At 48.5% G+C, this 18691-nt stretch overlaps 1 protein-coding gene across 2 annotated transcripts in view; it reads left to right on the forward strand.

Moving 5' to 3' along the window:
* Positions 1 to 18691, forward strand: part of NUP214 (nucleoporin 214) — a 387516-nt gene that overhangs the window by 12792 nt on the left and 356033 nt on the right. For both annotated transcript variants that reach the window (XM_069237075.1, XM_069237076.1), the window contains exons 7-12: positions 3115 to 3218; positions 6995 to 7101; positions 7215 to 7281; positions 10289 to 10415; positions 13827 to 13988; positions 14951 to 15377. In XM_069237075.1, the coding sequence (XP_069093176.1) occupies positions 3115 to 3218; positions 6995 to 7101; positions 7215 to 7281; positions 10289 to 10415; positions 13827 to 13988; positions 14951 to 15377 (994 nt within the window). The remainder of the gene's footprint in view (positions 1 to 3114; positions 3219 to 6994; positions 7102 to 7214; positions 7282 to 10288; positions 10416 to 13826; positions 13989 to 14950; positions 15378 to 18691) is intronic.

The raw sequence follows: 18691 nt of genomic DNA on the forward strand, positions 1-18691 counted from the left end.
TGCAAGATGGAGGATTTCTAAAAGTCCGAGTCACCTCCGCTCAGGACACCTTAGGGGCTGTCCTGACTGGCCAGTGACTCCTCCTGGTTTTTCTCATTATCTCCTCCGGCCTTGCCGCCAAAAGTGGGGCCGTGGCCGGAGGGGGCGGGCAACTCCACTAGCTGGAGTGCCCTGTGGTGCTGTAACTAAGGGGGTGAGCCTTTGAGGCTCACCGCCAGGTGTTACAGTTCCTGCAGGGGGAGGTGTGAAGCACCTCCACCCAGTACAGGCTTTGTTACTAGCCGCAGAGTGACAAAGGCACTCTCCCCATGTGGCCACCAACATGTCTGGTGTGTGGCAGGCTGCTAGAACTAGTCAGCCTACACGGATAGTCGGTTAAGGTTTCAGGGGGCACCTCTAAGGTGCCCTCTGGGGTGTATGTTACAATAAAATGTACACTGGCATCAGTGTGCATTTATTGTGCTGAGAAGTTTGATACCAAACTTCACAGTTTTCAGTGTAGCCATTATGGTGCTGTGGAGTTCGTGCATGACAGGCTCCCAGACCATATACTCTTATGGCTACCCTGCACTTAGTGTCTAAGCAAAACCTTAGACATTGTAGGGGCATAGTGCTCATGCACTGATGCCTTCACCTATGGTATAGTGCACCCTACCTTAGGGCTGTAAGGCCTGCTAGAGGTGTGACTTATCTATACTGCATAGGCAGTGTGAGGTTGATATGGCACCCTGAGGGGAGTGCCATGTCGACTTAGTCGTTTTGTCCTCACTAGCACACAAGCTGGCAAGCAGTGTGTCTGTGCTGAGTGAGGGGTCCCCAGGGTGGCATAAGACATGCTGCATCCCTTAGAGACCTTCCCTGGCATCAGGGCCCTTGGTACCAGGGGTACCAGTTACAAGGGACTTACCTGGATGCCAGGGTGTGCCAATTGTGGAAACAAAAGTACAGGTTAGGGAAAGAACACTGGTGCTGGGGCCTGTTTAGCAGGGTCCCAGCACACTTTCAAATCAAAACTTAGCATCAGCAAAGGCAAAAAGTCAGGGGGTAACCATGCCAAGGAGGCATTTCCTTACAATACATCTATGGTGTATCACTTATTTTGGGACTGTAAGGAGTGGAGTGCCCCATAATTGTGTGTCTTCTGTAAAACATAGTGTTTGTTTGCTGTTGCACTAAACATGCTTCCAGATTCTGGAGGAGTTGTGCAGTTGTAGAAGCCGATAATTGATTAATGGAAATGCTCCTGTCGGTCTCAACCACCAACCATTAATCTAGGAAGTATTCAGTTCCATCAGTTTTAAGTTTATCTGTGCTTCTGCAGAAAGGGACTAATCTCTGGAAACCCATCAACCCCTGGCACAAAAAGGGGCAGCCATGGCTCCTCTGAGTGGGAACACAAGTAACGGCAAATGTGTTTTAGCCACATTAAACCTCCTGAATGAGCATTAGTTTGAGTTTGACACAGCAAGATCCGAACCAAAGTCTCAGATAACCTGCCAGCAGGCATACTCACATGGTGTACATAGCTAAAAAGAGTGCTCGATAAAAACGTTCAAATTCATTCTAAATGCTGTAAATTTTACTGTATTGCATTCTGTCTGCAGTTTTTTAGAAACCTTTCTTTACCATCATGTAAAAGACCACCTGTATACCACTGATGGACCTTCTTAACGGCCAAACTGCTAGGCCGTGCCCCCGCTGAACAAGAACACAAGAGAGGCCCCAGAAGTACGTTGACCTTGTTGGGTCTCATATTTTAGATTCAGTTTGAGTTCCTGTGACACACTGACCTGACTCACATCTTGACACAACTCTACAAATTCTTGGTGCTTTGCAGTTTGATAAAAATCATGGCAGACATAGGAAGTTAGACACTGGGGAAAAGATGTTTGTCGCATGTCTCTCAAATAATTCCTTGGGAAACCTAGAAAAGGAATTCCGGCCTGTCATAGAAGAGGATTAGGTCATATTGCCTTCATTGTGTGCTGTTCCCTTCTTATATACTCAAATAATCCAGTACTACTGTTTTGTGGAAGATTTCAGGTGACTTTTTTTATTGTTATTCACAACCTCCTTGTGTAGGTTTGTGGCAAACTCCTATAGTTGACCTCAGCCACAGAACATTGGTTATACCAGACTTGAGCAGACAATGCTCATTTTAAGGGTGGATGACTGAACACTCCACTGAAGGACTTCTAGCTTAGTGTCTCCCAAACTGTGGGTCGTCAGACAATTTTAGCTGGGCCACAAAAGTCCAAGCAATGAATAAAGATGCCTTTCAAGTATTTATGTTGTCACATTTGCTGCTCTTCAAATGTAGAAGTCAAATGACAAATTGCAGCTTATGTTTTTTAACAAAATTATTGATGGTTACAAATTCCTCACACTTAGCAGTCAGAGAAAGAAAAGTAAGGTGAAATGTAAACTGTACACATTCAGCAGTTAGGAAACCGAAAAGTAAGAACTTTTTTTGTAATTTTAAAGTGTGATGGAAACAGAGTTTCATAAGATCAAAACAAATCAAGGCACTTTATGTTGTGATATACAGCTTATAAATATTTACTGAAACCCAGTTCCCTCACATCATCATTTCTGTGAAGTATAGTTTTATCTCTAAAACTGAATGTCTGTGCAAATTTTGTGGACATTTCAATGACGAATGTGCTGTCTGTAACTGGCAGTGCGCTAACACACCGTTCTTTAACTACATAAAAAATAGTTGCATTAAATCATTGTCCATCGTCCAATAAAACTAGGTGGGTCTATCAATTTTGTCGTTCTAAATAAGTTTGGGAAGCACTCTTTTAGCTCACTCCCTGTTGCTTTTACTGTTGCACAGGTTCTGCTTGGAGCAAGTTCTATAATTACAGTGCAGTGGTTTTTGCTGTAATGTTAGTTATGCTTGGTTGCTTTGGATAATGTCAGTAATTAGTGCTTAACCGCTTTCTGTAATTATAGTGATCTGCTTAATGTGTTGAGAGTTGTAATTGTGAGACCCTGTTATCTCTGGGAAGAACGCTTGTAGAAATTAACGCCCTGCCGCCACGTGCCATCGCTGCTGCATGTTTTTGTGTGTGACCTGTGCTAATTCCAACATACCCGTCTCTCTTTCAGTCCTTGATGTGCTGTGGATTGGCACCTATGTCTTCTCTGTGGTGTATGCTGCTGCCGATGGCTCTTTGGAGACTTCTCCTCAGCTGGTGATGGTTTTACTACCGGTATGTGTGGAGTTTGAAGTTTCATCCTAACATGCACCTTTTGGTATTCTAGCCAGTCTTCCCCTCTTAACCCCCCATCCCAATTAGAAACTGTCTTGTGAAATTCCTGCTTTTTAACCACCGTTTTGGCAGGCATGCAGCACTGGTTGATTTCATGTTCTTTTAACAGTGTTTGCTTTTATTTATAAAGCATAATAACCAGTAATGTGCAGTACCATCTGTAGCTGTAGGTGAGTGTGGTAGTAAATCCCAAACATTCCAGTCTGTTTTGTTGCCACTGTTCTGCGATCCATATGTGAGTGCCCATGAAGGCAAACTTATGTCCCTATAACTACAATATTTACTCCTCCAAAGGATGCTGACAGTAGTTAACACTCTTGAGACATTTCGAATTTGATGGATTCATGCCCTGTCAATACAGAAACTGAATGTACTGTAGCACAAGTACTTGGCGAGCAGCTGGCAATCTGTGAAAGGACAAGGGCAATGTGTTGGGTAGCAAGGGTCATCTGGGGATGGAGAGTGAGTGAAGGTGACCATGAATCCGATGAGGTAGACTCCAACCTTATAAATATATTGGGTTATTTTATGATCTTTAAGCAAAGTTATTGAATCACTATTTCTATAGTTGTGACTCAGTAAATAGTTAGTTGGTGTTGTACTGATATAGTACTTTGGATCCAGAAACACTTTCCCTAATGTTCAGGTTGTTCTGGACAATCGGGTCTCCTTTCCCAAAGTGAGGAGTCTCTTTGTAATAATTAGATTGCAATCAGCTCGAAATTTCCACAGTTATGTGTTTGGCCTCTGAATGAGCATTTAGCAAGGGCTGGGTTCTTTTTCTAAGTGAAAATGTGGGTAAAATAAGGTTGGTCCTAAATTTAATGCAATACTGTTGTGTTGGCATGATTAGCTCTGCGGTAATAACTAAGGAAATGAAAAAAGAAGGTAACCTGAAACCATTGGTCCTCGTTTGTGAATTGTATACATTTTGTACAGTTTCTTTTTTTGGGGTAGGTCTTGAGTGCTATGTCGAACCCGGTTACGTGTCGATGGACTTTAGGCTGCCTTATGTCTGTACACTCTTCCAGGTATTCGGAGGGTGCTCTGCCCCCACAGATTTTACCTAGAAGGCTTTCTAACCGTGGTTTATCATTTAGTTTTTGAAAGCCCTTTCTTTTCAAACCCTCTGAAAGAGAAACTCCCTATCTAAGGGTCACAATATATCAGCAAGTGATGGTATGGCAGTACTACGCCCCTTCTGTAATGAATGATTGAGAAACCTCTTACTTTCTGAATCTGAAAGCATGTGCCAAGCTTGGTAGGCTGACTATGATTTTGAATTGTTTAACAATGGTGGCCCAGGTGAGGGTCTGGCATTGGCAGCCCAGGTGGGAGTCTGGCATTGGCGGCCCAGGTGGGAGTCTGGCTCTGGCGGCCCAGGTGGGGGTCGGGAACTGGCGACCCAGGTGAGGGTCGGGCACTGGCGGCCCAGGTGAGGGTCGGGCACTGGCGGCCCAGGTGAGGGTCGGGCACTGGCAGCCCAGGTGAGGGTCTGGCTCTGGCGGCCCAGGTGGGGGTCGGGCACTGGCGGCCCAGGTGGGGGTCGGGCACTGGCGGCCCAGGTGAGGGTCGGGCACTGGCGGCCCAGGTGAGGGTCGGGCACTGGCGGCCCAGGTGAGGGTCGGGCACTGGCGGCCCAGGTGGGGGTCGGGCACTGGCGGCCCAGGTGGGGGTCGGGCTCTGGCGGCCCAGGTGGGGGTCGGGCTCTGGCGGCCCAGGTGGGGGTCGGGCTCTGGCGGCCCAGGTGGGGGTCGGGCTCTGGCGGCCCAGGTGGGGGTCGGGCACTGGCGGCCCAGGTGGGGGTCGGGCACTGGCGGCCCAGGTGGGGGTCGGGCACTGGCGGCCCAGGTGGGGGTCGGGCACTGGCGGCCCAGGTGGGGGTCGGGCACTGGCGGCCCAGGTGGGGGTCGGGCACTGGCGGCCCAGGTGAGGGTCGGGAACTGGCGGCCCAGGTGAGGGTCGGGCACTGGCGGCCCAGGTGAGGGTCGGGCACTGGCGGCCCAGGTGGGGGTCGGGCACTGGCGGCCCAGGTGGGGGTCGGGCTCTGGCGGCCCAGGTGGGGGTCGGGCTCTGGCGGCCCAGGTGGGGGTCGGGCTCTGGCGGCCCAGGTGGGGGTCGGGCTCTGGCGGCCCAGGTGGGGGTCGGGCTCTGGCGGCCCAGGTGGGGGTCGGGCACTGGCGGCCCAGGTGGGGGTCGGGCACTGGCGGCCCAGGTGGGGGTCGGGCACTGGCGGCCCAGGTGGGGGTCGGGCACTGGCGGCCCAGGTGGGGGTCGGGCACTGGCGGCCCAGGTGATGGTCTGGCCCTGGCGGCCCAGGTGAGGGTCTGGCCCTGGCGGCCCAGGTGAGGGTCTGGCCCTGGCGGCCCAGGTGGGGGTCTGGCCCTGGCGGCCCAGGTGGGGGTCTGGCCCTGGCGGCCCAGGTGAGGGTCTGGCCCTGGCGGCCCAGGTGGGGGTCTGGCCCTGGCGGCCCAGGTGGGGGTCTGGCTCTGGCGGCCCAGGTGGGGGTCTGGCTCTGGCGGCCCAGGTGGGGGTCTGGCTCTGGCGGCCCAGGTGGGGGTCTGGCTCTGGCGGCCCAGGTGGGGGTCTGGCTCTGGCGGCCCAGGTGGGGGTCTGGCTCTGGCGGCCCAGGTGGGGGTCTGGCTCTGGCGGCCCAGGTGGGGGTCTGGCTCTGGCGGCCCAGGTGGGGGTCTGGCACTGGCGGGCCAGGTGAGGGTCGGGCTCTGGCAAGGCTGGGCTCAGGCGAGGCTGCGCGAGAGACAGGCCTGTAAGGAAGTTTGGATCCCTAGCACTAGTAGGTAGTGCAAGGTGCATGCTAGATTTGGGGTGATGTAAAACTCTGAGAATTTACAGGGCGTGGCAGATAAGCATTTATGGACATGATAATGTGAGAAATCTTTTTAAGGAAATTACATGCTGTGGAAAGCGGGATATTTGAGGAGAGCTCATTATTGTGTGTTACCTAATTCTTGTGAAGATGGGAAAAAAAGATACACGTTAATTGGTGGACTGTGGGGTGACAGAAGCATCTGACGGTAACACGATCCTTTAGAGAGACTGGCCGGTCTGGGGGTAGCTGGAGATCTTTGGGTAGAATGTGTTAGGGTTGAGAAGAGAAAATGGTCAGAGGTAGCAGATCTTTGTGGTGGTAGAAAGGCTTAGTTTAACTGGAGCTGTTTGAGGAGACAAATATCCGGGGATAACTAGAGATCTTCACAGACACTTGGGTCTACTTTAACTGTGATATTTAGGGAAACAGGAAAGGATTAGAGTCACTTGTGAACTTTGGGGCTACATAAGGGTCTATTTTAACTGCCAGTCTTAAGAAACAACATAGGGTTAGAGAAACTGTAAATCAGTGGAAGCAGAAGGGTCTGGCTCAACTGTTATTCTTAGCAAATATGAAATAGTTTTGGGTAACTCAAGATCTTTGGGAAGCCAAAGAGCCTATTTAACCGGGATTCCTCTGAAAGAAAGAGGAGTTGGAGTAACTTGGGGTATTTTTGAAAGTATGATGGTCACTGGCAACTTGAGGTTTTTGTGAATGCATAGGCTGGTTAGTGATCCTAATGTTTCGGCGGAGATTCAAGGGGTTTGGTGATCGAGGTTAGAAACCAGAGCTCTGTTTTACATGGGCAGACCTTTTAAGGGTGAAGAAAATCTGTTGTATGTGTTTAATAGCCTGACTGAACTCTTGTTTCATGTCCACTCTGCAGAAGAAAGATGACAAGCGTGGTGAGAGGTTCCTAAATTTTACAGAGCCGTGCTATGGTAGCTGCACTGAGAGGGAGCACCATTACTTCATGAACTATGTTGAGGACTGGTGAGTACGCTGCGGGCGGCAGCTGAACACCTGCACTGAACTGCAGCACAAAGAGCATCTTACCTCTGCTATTAACACTACACCCTCACTGCCTGTCTAATTTTATTTTGCAGGGATATCATACTGGGAGCCTCTGCATCTTCTATCGAAGTCAGTGTAATCGCCCGGCAGGGAGACCAGGTAACCAGACTTCTACTGCATACTCTGACTTCCTCACAGCTGTGTTGTGAGCACTTCACTTCTTTGGTGTGCATGCATAGTTTAGGTAATGAAGCAACATTGTCAGATACAAGTGCACGAGTGTAGGGAGGCCTTTACAGGCCAATAAAGAAGTGCCTGAGACTGTAAAGAAGTCACCGGACATCCTCCAATCTCACAAGGCAGTAACAAGAGTTTACTGCTTTCTATAATTGATTCTGTTAAGATTGCCAATTTCTTCGCATAGTGCTCGATGTTGAGTGCTCTAGACTGGTCTTTAGAATATGCTTACGCCTTTTTAAAATATACTAAAATTTATATTGTGACTGTCAATGAGAGATGATGCTCAGACGGTTGACTTGCAGGATTGGGGCACTTTAACTCTGGCTGTTGCCATTGCCACTGGAAACAGCTGAACTCCCTGCTTCTCCGGCCAGAAGTGTAAACCCTAGCTGTGGCCTCTGCGAACACCACGTTTACATGTCACTTAATACGATCAATGGAGTAAATAGATCAGAGTAGCCGAATTCTTTTATAAAATACTCGTATTGATAGATCACAAATTAGACTGCTGGTAATCGCACCTTGTGGGGATGAGGATACATTCACATCTTTATAGGCCACAGATTTCTCTTCTAGCAGTTGCACCCTGTGGAACAGAAGGTGTGTGCTTAACTTTATAAACCATAGCTTAGCCAACATGGAATCACGGCTTGTGACACACAGAGGATCCATACAGAGTTTTAAGGCTTCAGGGATGTTCAGAGAATGTGTGCAAGTAAGCGTTGACTTTGGTACTTCTTGTCCAAGTATCTCTACAGGTGTATATTGACATAGTTTCTCCTAGTTGAAGAATGTGTGCAAGTGAACATTGATGTGGATGGCTCCTCATTTGTTTCTGTCCCAGACTCAAATGAGGAATGCTCACCTGTCTATTTCAGCTAGTGGAATTAACGGTCTTATATTCACTTACATTGCTGACGAGGTGAGAAGCCGTACCTGCAGCCATCACTACTAAGATTAATCCCTGGCAGGTAGAGGGAAAGTGTTTATCCACTGGTATGTGGGAATTACCATGCTGGACCTCGCAGCCCCTCCTGAGAAATAATAGTTGAGGATCCCCTTGTCTGTACAGTTTTTGAATTGGAGCTTTGTCCCTTGTGCAAATGATGTGCTTTCTATATACAGTGGCAGCCCTTCATCACAGTTGGTAGCAGTGATTGTTTTGTTGAGCTTTTACAATATCTGAGCACTCAGTAGTTGTGCAACCCTCAAAGAAGCCTGGAGTTGTCCGCTAAGAATCTGCCCTTACTGCGTTCTTGTATAGCTAGGTACACTCTAATTTTGCATCCGTCATCGTGCCAGGACGTATTTGCTTATAATCGCCCCTTGCTTTGGATGTGGGAGGTCCACTCATTTTGAAGTATGGCAGGAGTGTGCATTCTTTAGGTTGCCAGGATTTGTCTGTTGCTAGTCATTTCCTGTTAAGGTTACTCATTGTTGAGCACGTAGTAATTATACAACCCTTGAATGCCGGGTTTTGTCTTCTGTGATTTGCTCCTTGCGGAGTTGATAAAAGGGTAAATCAAACTGGTGGTAAATTCAGGTCTGTTGGGCAAGATTGAAATTGCAGAGAGCATCTGCTGGGGCGGCGTTCCCTCATTAAGCCGCTGTCAGTCGCATAGATTTCCCTGTTTATCTGGCATCCCTCTCCCACCCCCAGACTTAGGCTATAACATGCGAGAACTTGCAAGCTGCCAGAGAAATGCCAGAGGGTAGTGTTATAGAGGTACTGATAAAGAGGATAAGCGTACCTTAGGGCCCGATTTAGAACTTGGTGGAGGGGAATACTCTGTCACAAACATGACGGATATCCCGTCTGCCGTATTATGATTCAATTGTGTGCTATGGGGATCATAATACGGCAGACAGGATATCTGATTTGTTTCTTTATTCTATCCACCAAGTTCTACATCAGATCCTTAGGGACCGATTTTGAGTTTGGTGGATGGGAAACTCTGACCATCAAACTCCCGACAGGGTGGCCGCCGCCTATGTGGAGTCCTCCCTGCCAGAGTTAATAAGAGTTTCCCGCAAGGTCAGCTGGCGGAAACCTAATTTTCCGCCCGCTGGCCTAGTGAGAAACAGGGTACAGCATTGTCTCTGGCTCGTAATCAAGGCGGCTGCTATGCTGTAGCCTGCAGGATGCACCAGCACCCTCACAATGTTCACTGTCAGCAAGGCACAAGTGAACATTGCGATGGTGCTGGCCAGCGGGGCCCCTTACACTGCCCATGCCAAGTGCATGGGCTGTGCAGGGTCCCCCGTGCACCCGTTCTTTGCCAGCATTTTCAAGGCAGTGGTACCGCCATGAAACCGCTGGCAGAGAAGGGGATCCTAATCCCTAGGGCAGGGCTGCTTGCAGCGCTTCCCTGGGGATTAGGACTGCCTCAACCTCCAGACCGTCGGATCTCCGATCCTGGCGGAGCTGGCGCTTCCACAGTGGCCTGACCACCAGGGTTGTACTGTGGCCCTCAAACTGCCGCATTGGCAGCGGCCGGACCAGCATCCGCGAGTTTGGCGGTATAGTGACCGCCAGACTCGTAATGACCCCCTTAGTGTCTTATGGTTTAGCCTACACTGCAAATGCCTATGCTCGTAGGTGATGGAGTCCATTTAGAGCATGAATTTTGAGCATGTCAGAGGTGATAAAGTTACATCATGTTGCCCTGTAATTGAACAAAATGTACCAAGTTCTCGTTTTCCACAGTGAACTGACATGGTAGAAGGAGATGTGTGCAGGGTGGGCTTGTGTCAGGGGGAAAGATGACATGCTTATGTGTTGTTATTCATGCCCTACATGTTCATTTAGATGAGGAGCACCATATCTGCCTTGAATAAAGGAAGTTGTCAGCTACAGAGTAGCATGTTATCCTTCCTTCTGTACCTCTTGCCCATCTTAGTATTGATACCAGCTTTTCTTTTTCAGGCTAACTGGGAGCTGTGGGTGTTGGAAGATGCCAGTCGTGCAGAACTGCCGGTCACTGAGAACAGCGATGACACCCTGCCAGTCGGCGTGGCTCTCGATTTCACCAGCCAGCAAGGGATCCCACTTTGTAGGTCTTGGTAGACGGCAAGCTATTGGTGTGGGAGGTTGCCGGGACTCTGGAGGTTGTACGTTTTACATTCTGCTCCTCTGCAAGCCTCTGACCTCTTCTCCTCAGTTCACACAGAATACCTGGATAAGCACTAAGAGATTTCCTTAAAGCAAGACAACAAGTATAAGGTTGAACATCCCATGCTCACCTAGACATGAGCTCCACAGTAAGTGACCAGGAGCGAACTGGAAATGGAGCTGCACTCTCACCTCCTGGTAGTATTATTGTTATTTTGACTAGTATTGCATATTGTCTCTAGAGACTAGGGTCTGAGAGAGCACGGCAGTTGAGGTACCTTCATTATTTTGCAAAGTCAGTCTAAGGATACTAATACTTAGGGTAGAGACTCCGAGCTCTCTCTTCGAGATTAACCTTCCAGAAAGATTCTATCATCACCTGAAGACTTAACCACCCCAAGGAGAGGCTTAGCACAGAGAACATGGAGACTGATTACTCTTAACACTTCAAGATGTCTCCTCCCAAGTAGAGAGATAGCCTAACAATGAGTTTGCGTGGAGACTTCACTCCCCTCACCTCCCTGTTAGCCCCTGGACAGAGGATAAGATTGAATAACCAAGATTGAGAGACCATGAGGACGTCCATCCCCTGCACATTAAGCCCCCAGACAGAGCAAAATATTGAGTGAACATGGAGGCTGTGCTCTTTTCCCCTTCTGGCAAGCTCTTCAAACAAGGTCTTATGTTTGAGTGTGCACGCACAAATCATTGGCCTTTTTTAAATTAAAGATGGGTATTTGACAGTTCGTTTTACTTGTTAAGTGTTTCCAAGCAGGTTATGGCTTTCTTTTATACACATATTGGTATGGGGTAGTTACAAACTATCAACTTTTTATTTCAGAATATTTTTTGTATCATTTTGCCACCTTGTGATCTGAAAAAACTCCTTAGCTTGTGGAGTTTCGTATTGTCCTTGCCGGTTACAGTAGGAAGCTGGCTCTTTATCTAGTGGACCAACATGATGTACACTGTGCAAGGAGTCCAGGTAAACTCCAGAGGTATCGGAGGCACAAATGACCTCTCAAATGCTCTCTTTTGTGGTAGAGCAGTCAGGCATATCCGAGGGTAGTGCTAAGCATGAAGGGGCACACTCATACAGTAAGTGAGACCCACACTCAATAAAGAAATCCAACACCAATTTATAAAAACGACATGTACTTTTATATAGAATAAAGATACCAAGATCACTGAAATCAGGTGAGTACTTCTCGAGATATAGATTTTTAGAATTTTAAAAAAATGACTGCAATTTCTTTGTGCTGTAATGTTATTCAATGGAGGGAAAAAACGTACTGCATTCGAACACTTCACAGCAACTTACAAGACTGTTCTCCAGGACTTAAGGTGAGTATGGGGCAGGGTCCACGGCCACACCAACAGGTCACCACATAAAGCTCTGGGGTGTGTAGGTGTGTTATGGCATTGGGTGTCCCATTCACGTTTATGGGAAACGGTCTGGTTGGGAGGTTGCTGCAAGCTGGGACTGGAAGATCAGTCCGGGGGATTCCACAGGGGGGCTCGACCCGTAATGTCCTTGGTCACGTGGGAACACTGTTGGTCCACTTCTCCTCGGGCTGTGGGGCTCGGATGCAGCGGTGTCTTCTGGCATCTGGTCCAGTGCTGGGGTTACTCGCGGTTATACTGGGGCTCGAAGGAAACAGTCTGCAGGTGTGAGCTTAGGTCTCATGAGGCTGGGAGACATGGGGACACCCTTGGTCCTGAGGTGTTGGGGTTTCTGTGTCCTGGTCACTCGCGATTCCAGAGGGGTCTGTAGAAAGAGGCTGCAGATGCTGTCGTGAAGTCCACAGTGTGCAAATTCAAGGTGAGCTTCGTCTCTGGAGGGCCTGGGGACCCATTTGACACCGTTGGCCCACTACAGCTCGGGTGCAATGGTGATATCCGGTGTCTGGTTTATGAGGGGTCTTTCCTGGGTTACCTGCAGATGCAGGGCAGCAGCTCTTCTGTTCCAAGGGAGTTTTTCTTGGCTATTTTGCAAAGCACTGGCAGCTCTCCCAGTTTCTTGGAGCAGGGTGGACCGCCAAGCCAGTTTTGGGATACAGCAGGCTTCTTGTCCTCTCCTTCTTTTGTGTCCAGCGAAGATCTAACATCCTGGTATTGGGGTCCCCTAAATACTCTATTTGGAGGTGTAAAGGGTAATAGCCAATGGGCTACTTAACCTTGGGGTCACTACACCCCCTGGATGACCACTTCCTGTAGGGAGAGGACATCAGCCTGTCCAGAGTTCCTAAATTCCACCACACACAAGATGGCAGAATTTCCTAGGCTGTGTCCACCTGAGGCTGTTCACCTTAGGGGTATGTCCAGCCTGGGAAAAACAAGCCTCCTGTATAGCTAGTTATCCCACTTGCCCAGGTGCCAGATGGGCTCTGGGGTGGTGAGGTCGGCATCCTCCTCTGAGGAGAGCCATTTCTGCATACCAAAGGCGGTGGGCTTCTTTGACGCCTCCTGCCTTGGAATGCAGATTTGTGGCTCATCCTGTTAGGAGGGGCCAGAGCAGGCTTTGTTTCTGGTCTCCAGAGAATAAAGGCTCTCACCCTTGGGGGTCAGATTCTCGTCTTTTGGTGGCAGGCTGGCTATAACTAGCCAGTGAGCTGACCAGCAGTTCTTATGTTTTCAGGGGGCACCTCTAAGGTGTCCTCTGGCTGCATGTACTAAGAAATCCATCACTGAAATCAGTGAGGTTTTATTAATACGACATTTTTGATACCAAACATTCCTAGTCTCCGTGAAGCCATTGTGTAGCTGGGGATCTAGTAGTGACCAGTATCCTGCACATGTCCTTAAAATGGCTTCACCCTACTCTTACTATGTCTGAAAATCGAAAAAGGCATAGCCACACATGCCGTATAATGCACCCTGCCTTAGGGCTGTAAAGCCTGCTGTAGAGGTGATTTACAAATATTAAATGCAGCGTTTAAGGGTCATGTCACACGGGCTGTGTGCCATGCCATGTTTTCACTTTTGGGAGCACCTTGTCACGCAGCCTGCAGTGGCAGTCTGCTGGGTCCCTTAGAGTGGCACACGTTGTGGTGCAGCTCTTAGGGACCCTCTTTAGTACTTATGCCCTAGGTACCAGGGGTACCACTTGCTAGGGACTTGCAGAGGTGCTAAAGGGGCCTGACCACTTGCAGATCAAGTGACCAGGTGTCTTGTTATGGGGAAGGAACACTGGCACTGGGGACCTGGACAGCAGGAACCCAGTGAATTCCAGTCAAAGTAGTGGTGTTGCAACCAGAACCCAGCGTCCTACAGGTATTCACTGTGCTCTAGTGCTCAGACCCAGTATTTGCTTTTGAATGAAAAAAATAACATTCCCTTCTTTACTTTACAGCTGATGAGAAGATGCTTCCCCCCGCCCCAGTACTACTGATGTTGTCAACTGATGGTGTCCTGTGTCCGTTTTATATGATCAACACAAATCCAGGCGTCAAATCCCTGATAACTACACCAGAGACACTTTCTGTTGAAGGTGAAAGACAGGCCAAAGTACCAGGTATGTGTATGGGGGTCAAAGTGTTATACTGTGTGGAGGGGAAACGTTTATAGCAGTTGAGAGACTGAAGAGAATGGCTGGAGGATATGGACTAAGGAAATGGGCCAAAGGTATGAGCTGGACTCTAATAAAGGCTTTCGAGATTTGGGCTTGTGAAACACTCATAGCAGTGGATGGCCTTGGTTCAAGGGCTTATACCAGTGGGTGAACTGGGGTGAAGGGCTTCTACTAGCAGATGGACTGAAGTGGTGGGCTTGTACCTTTTAGATGGACTGGATTGAAATACTCATACCAACAGATTGACTCAGTTGAATGGTTTAAACCAGTATATGGGCTGGGATGATGGGCTCTGAGGAGGAGGCTGATTGGACGGATGAACTCAAAGCAGAGGTGGACAGAAGGAAGGAGCTGGTGGGCTGGAAGGAAGGGCTCATAGCATTAGTGATAGGAGTAAAGGGTGTAGGTAGACGAACTAGCGGACTGTGCTCCGTGGTGGTGGAGTTGTGAGGGAGAGCTCACAGCAGCAGGTGGAGCTGATTAAAACGATTAGAATATATAATTGAAAGATAGACTTTGAGAATGAACTGGCCTGGATTGAAGGCATTAAAGTATTAGCTAGAGTATATGGAAGGATCTCAAGTAGTAAATAGATTTAGGGTAATGGCTCCAAAAGAGGGCGAGTGGGAATTTAGTCAGGTATTCAAGGAGGGAAATTGCAGCAGAAGAGAGAAAGGTGATACTGTTAGGAGAAGGAACTGCTGGAGTTACTGTGGCTGAGCAGAGCGGGTAGAACACAATTCAGCCCTTCGGACTGTAGTAGGTGCAGCAGAGTCTTCAAGTTATTACTAGTCGAAAGAGTAGCGTGTCCACAGCCAGGCAAGATCTTGCAGCAGTAGCCTAAGCCCAGATCAGTTCTTTGCCTTTCTCAATCTTTGCTGTTGTCACCATTTTTCTTGCAACAGGAAGTGCCTCCGGTGCTCCTACTTCTCCGTCTACCATCCCTTCCCCAACAGCCTCGGCACCCTCCATTCCTGTAGTTTCCACCCAACCTGCAGCTGTTCAGGGGCCCTCTTCCGGCTTCTCATTCGCACCTCCTGCTCTTGCAAAGCCTGCCGATCCCGCCTCCTTTGCCTCCTTTGCTTCCGAGGCTTCCAGGGGAGCCCCAGTTTCCAGTAGTGCTGCATCCTCCTCCTTCAGTTTTGCTCCAGCTGCCTCAAAACCGTCTGTGGCGCCCGCCCCTCCTGCTGCACCCTTCTCCTTTGGAGCCGCTGGGTTTAAGTCCCTGCTGGACACCCCGGCCATGCCGTCCAGCCTTCCCGTGAACAGTGGGGGAGCACGGTCATGCTTCACACCCCCTCCTTCAGCAGTGAAAATCAACCTCACAGACAAGTAAGTGCTGCCTTTTGATGTAGTGCTTTTGGCTATGATAGGCAGATATTGGTGTGCGGAGTTCGAATATTATGTGCGGTTAACAAAAAAGTGTTTCTCACGTAGTAATGCTATTAAAGGTTTAATTGTGTTTCTTTTATGTCTGTCTCCTATCTCCCTTTTGTCATGGACTGATGCTATTCTTTCTTTACCCTCTTTCCGCCTTTACATCGCTGTAAGCTTTCTTCTGCCTTGTGCGCCGCATCTCCCTGTAGTTAGAGGTAACTAGAGGAATGGATCTGCGCGTTGGAAATGCATTTGTGCGGCATGTGTCATGTGGGTTTTTATTTGTTATTTTTTTATTTTGTTTTTCAAATGTGAAGCCTGTAGAATGTGGGACTTGTGATCTAACTGCTGTATGAAAAACAAGCCTTTTAGAGTAATGTGGCCAGTGACTCCTTCGTTGAAACCGAAGCCTCAATTAAGTGAAAGTAAAACCACCTGTAATTACTATATGTGTATAAATGTGTGTAATATATCTCTATATATAGCAAGACCCACAGTTAAAGGATAGCTTTCGTTGAATGAATGCAGACCTGTAATAACCCTGGAATTTGCCAGTCATGGTATGCAGCGCACAGTCGAACACATCACCTGCCAGGTTTCACCAAAATAACAACAGCATTCTTTCTAAGTAAAGTTCTTCTTTCATACCGAGTTTGGTATATAGTTTTTCAGCAGTTTTGGGTGTAGGCACGAGCAAAATTTCCTTTCGGACCCAATATGGGGAAAAAGCATTTTCTTTTTTTATTTTGCACGGAACAGCATGAACATTGGCATGCTGGACCTTAGTTGACTATATCCTTACTATAGCTGTATAGAATATTTGTTTTTTCATAAAGGACCTCAATCGCCTTTCAAGTGACTTCACAACACTTAGTTACTCTGTAGAGAGACAGACGGAAGAGGAATAGAAGGGAGTGCAGCACAGGAAGAAAATGAAAGAGCACTTCAGAGTAGTAGGTATAGGATTAAAGATGTAGGGTAACCTCAAAAGGAGAGCTATCACAGCAATGTGCGAGAAGAAGTAAGGGGTGATTGGGGAGGAGTTGTTCCAAGGTCAGAGGAGAATACTGAGGCATTGCAAGTAAAGGAAAGCAAAGGAGTGTTGACCTCGTCTGGGTCACATTTCCAGAGATGCATTGGTCGGAAATCCTGGAAGACTAGACAGTCTGCCAAGACTTGTCCACAAATACGGACCATCTTCTCCCCTTGAACTCGCAACTGTATATTGCCAAAGCAGATGGTCCTAGCAAAACAAATGCTGGGGTTGTGATCATTCACAAAACCACCATTTCTTGTTCACTGATTTCTATTGTACTTTTCTTCTCTGAGCTCCTCTTTGTGAAATGTTCACTTATCACCAGGAGCAGAATGAGAACAGCTGCATGTCCTTTGCTGAGCACATCCGCCCCTTTACCTCTAATTAACCTATCTACCCTACCCTTTTGACACTATTCTCTTCACATATTTCAATGTCAGATAGGATAGATCATCGGTGGTGATCTGGTGTGAACTGGGGTATTTTCTCTCAGCCAACAACCCCCTTAAACACTATCTAAAACCTACATCTGGCAAAGGCTAAAACTTTGTATTACTGCACAGCATTGTATCCAAACCTTGAACCCTAGCAGCTTGGATTGGAGCAAACGTGTGTGTGTGTGTTTATATATTTGTGTGTGTGTGTGTGTATATATATATTCGATGGCATGTGTAGCTGCAGATACACATGCTGTGCACGTCCCGCCATCTAGTGTTGGGCTCGGAGTGTTACAAGTTGTTTTTCTTCGAAGAAGTCCTTTTCGAGTCACGAGATCGAGGGACTCCTCCCCTTTCGGGCTCCATTGCGCATGGGTGTCGACTCCATCTTAGATTGTTTTTTTTCCACCATCGGGTTCGGACGTGTTCTTCTTCGCTCCGTGTTTCAGTTCGGAAAGGTAGATAAATCTCGGAAAATTAGACGGTATTGTTTGCGTTCGGTATCGGGTTAGTTAACGCAGATCGACACTGAATTTTGAAGAGCTCTGGTGGCCCTTCGGGGTTTTCGATTCCCCGGCGGGGCCTGGTCGGGCCCGACTTTGTGCGTCTTCAAGGCTAATGGAACGGACCCCATTCCGCTTCTGCCCCGAATGCCACAACAAGTATCCTTACACAGATCAGCATTTGGTCTGTAATTTGTGTTTGTCTCCCGAACACAAAGAGGATACCTGCGACGCCTGTCGAGCGTTTCAGTTGAGGAAAACGCTAAGAGACCGAAGAGCAAGAAGACTACAAATGGTGTCTGCGCCGGCAGGACAACAACACTTGGAGGAAGAAGAAACCTTCTCCATCGCGGATTCGGACTCGGACGAGGTCGGTCCCGAACAGACGCCGAGAACCAGGAGTAAGACGTCACTGCCCAAAACTCACGGAAAATTCACTAAAGCCCAGGGGAAGCCACCGCCAAAAGGCCATGGCTTAACCCGAAAAAAGGGCACGCATGTGTCGAAGTCATTCGACTCCGGTCGAGATACCGGCACAGAACAGACTCAACCCCGAGACACCGGGTCAGAGCAATCTCAACACCGAGAGAGCGGCACCGAAATGAGTCGGCACCGAGAGATCGGAACACCGAAAGGCAAAAAAGTGTCTTCGGAGCCCAAAAAGACGGTCGAAAAGGTTTCGATACCGAAACATCCGGCCTCGGAGCCGAAACCAAGTTCCTACACCGAGGAACAGGGCCTGTCCTCACAGATGCAAGGACACAGGAGCTAGAGGCAGGGGAGCCAGATTACACTCAAAGAAGGCTCCACATTCAAAAGGACACAGGGAAGAACAGTAATCTCCCTCCAATCCGAATGAAAAGGAAACTTGCCTTCCAAGAGAAAGACAAGCAGCCACAGGCAAAGGTGGGGCAAAACAAGTAACCCCGCCACCATCTCCACAACGCTCACCACAACCATCACCGGTAGCCACTCCACCAATGATGCTGTCCCCAACTCATACAGGGATGAGTCAGGATGATCCCGACGCATGGGATCTTTATGATGCGCCTGTATCAGATAACAGTCCCGACTGTTATTCAGCGAGACCGTCACCACCTGAGGACAGTACTGCCTACACACAAGTGGTGTCAAGAGCAGCCGCGTTTCACAATGTCACCCTACATGCAGAACCCATTGAGGATGACTTTCTGTTTAATACACTGTCGTCCACACATAGCCAGTACCAGAGTCTCCCTATGTTACCGGGAATGCTGAAACACTCCAAGCAAGTGTTTCGGGAGCCTGTGAAAG

Source organism: Pleurodeles waltl, chromosome 6 (assembly GCF_031143425.1).
Source record: "Pleurodeles waltl isolate 20211129_DDA chromosome 6, aPleWal1.hap1.20221129, whole genome shotgun sequence".
Classification (NCBI taxonomy): domain Eukaryota; kingdom Metazoa; phylum Chordata; class Amphibia; order Caudata; family Salamandridae; genus Pleurodeles; species Pleurodeles waltl.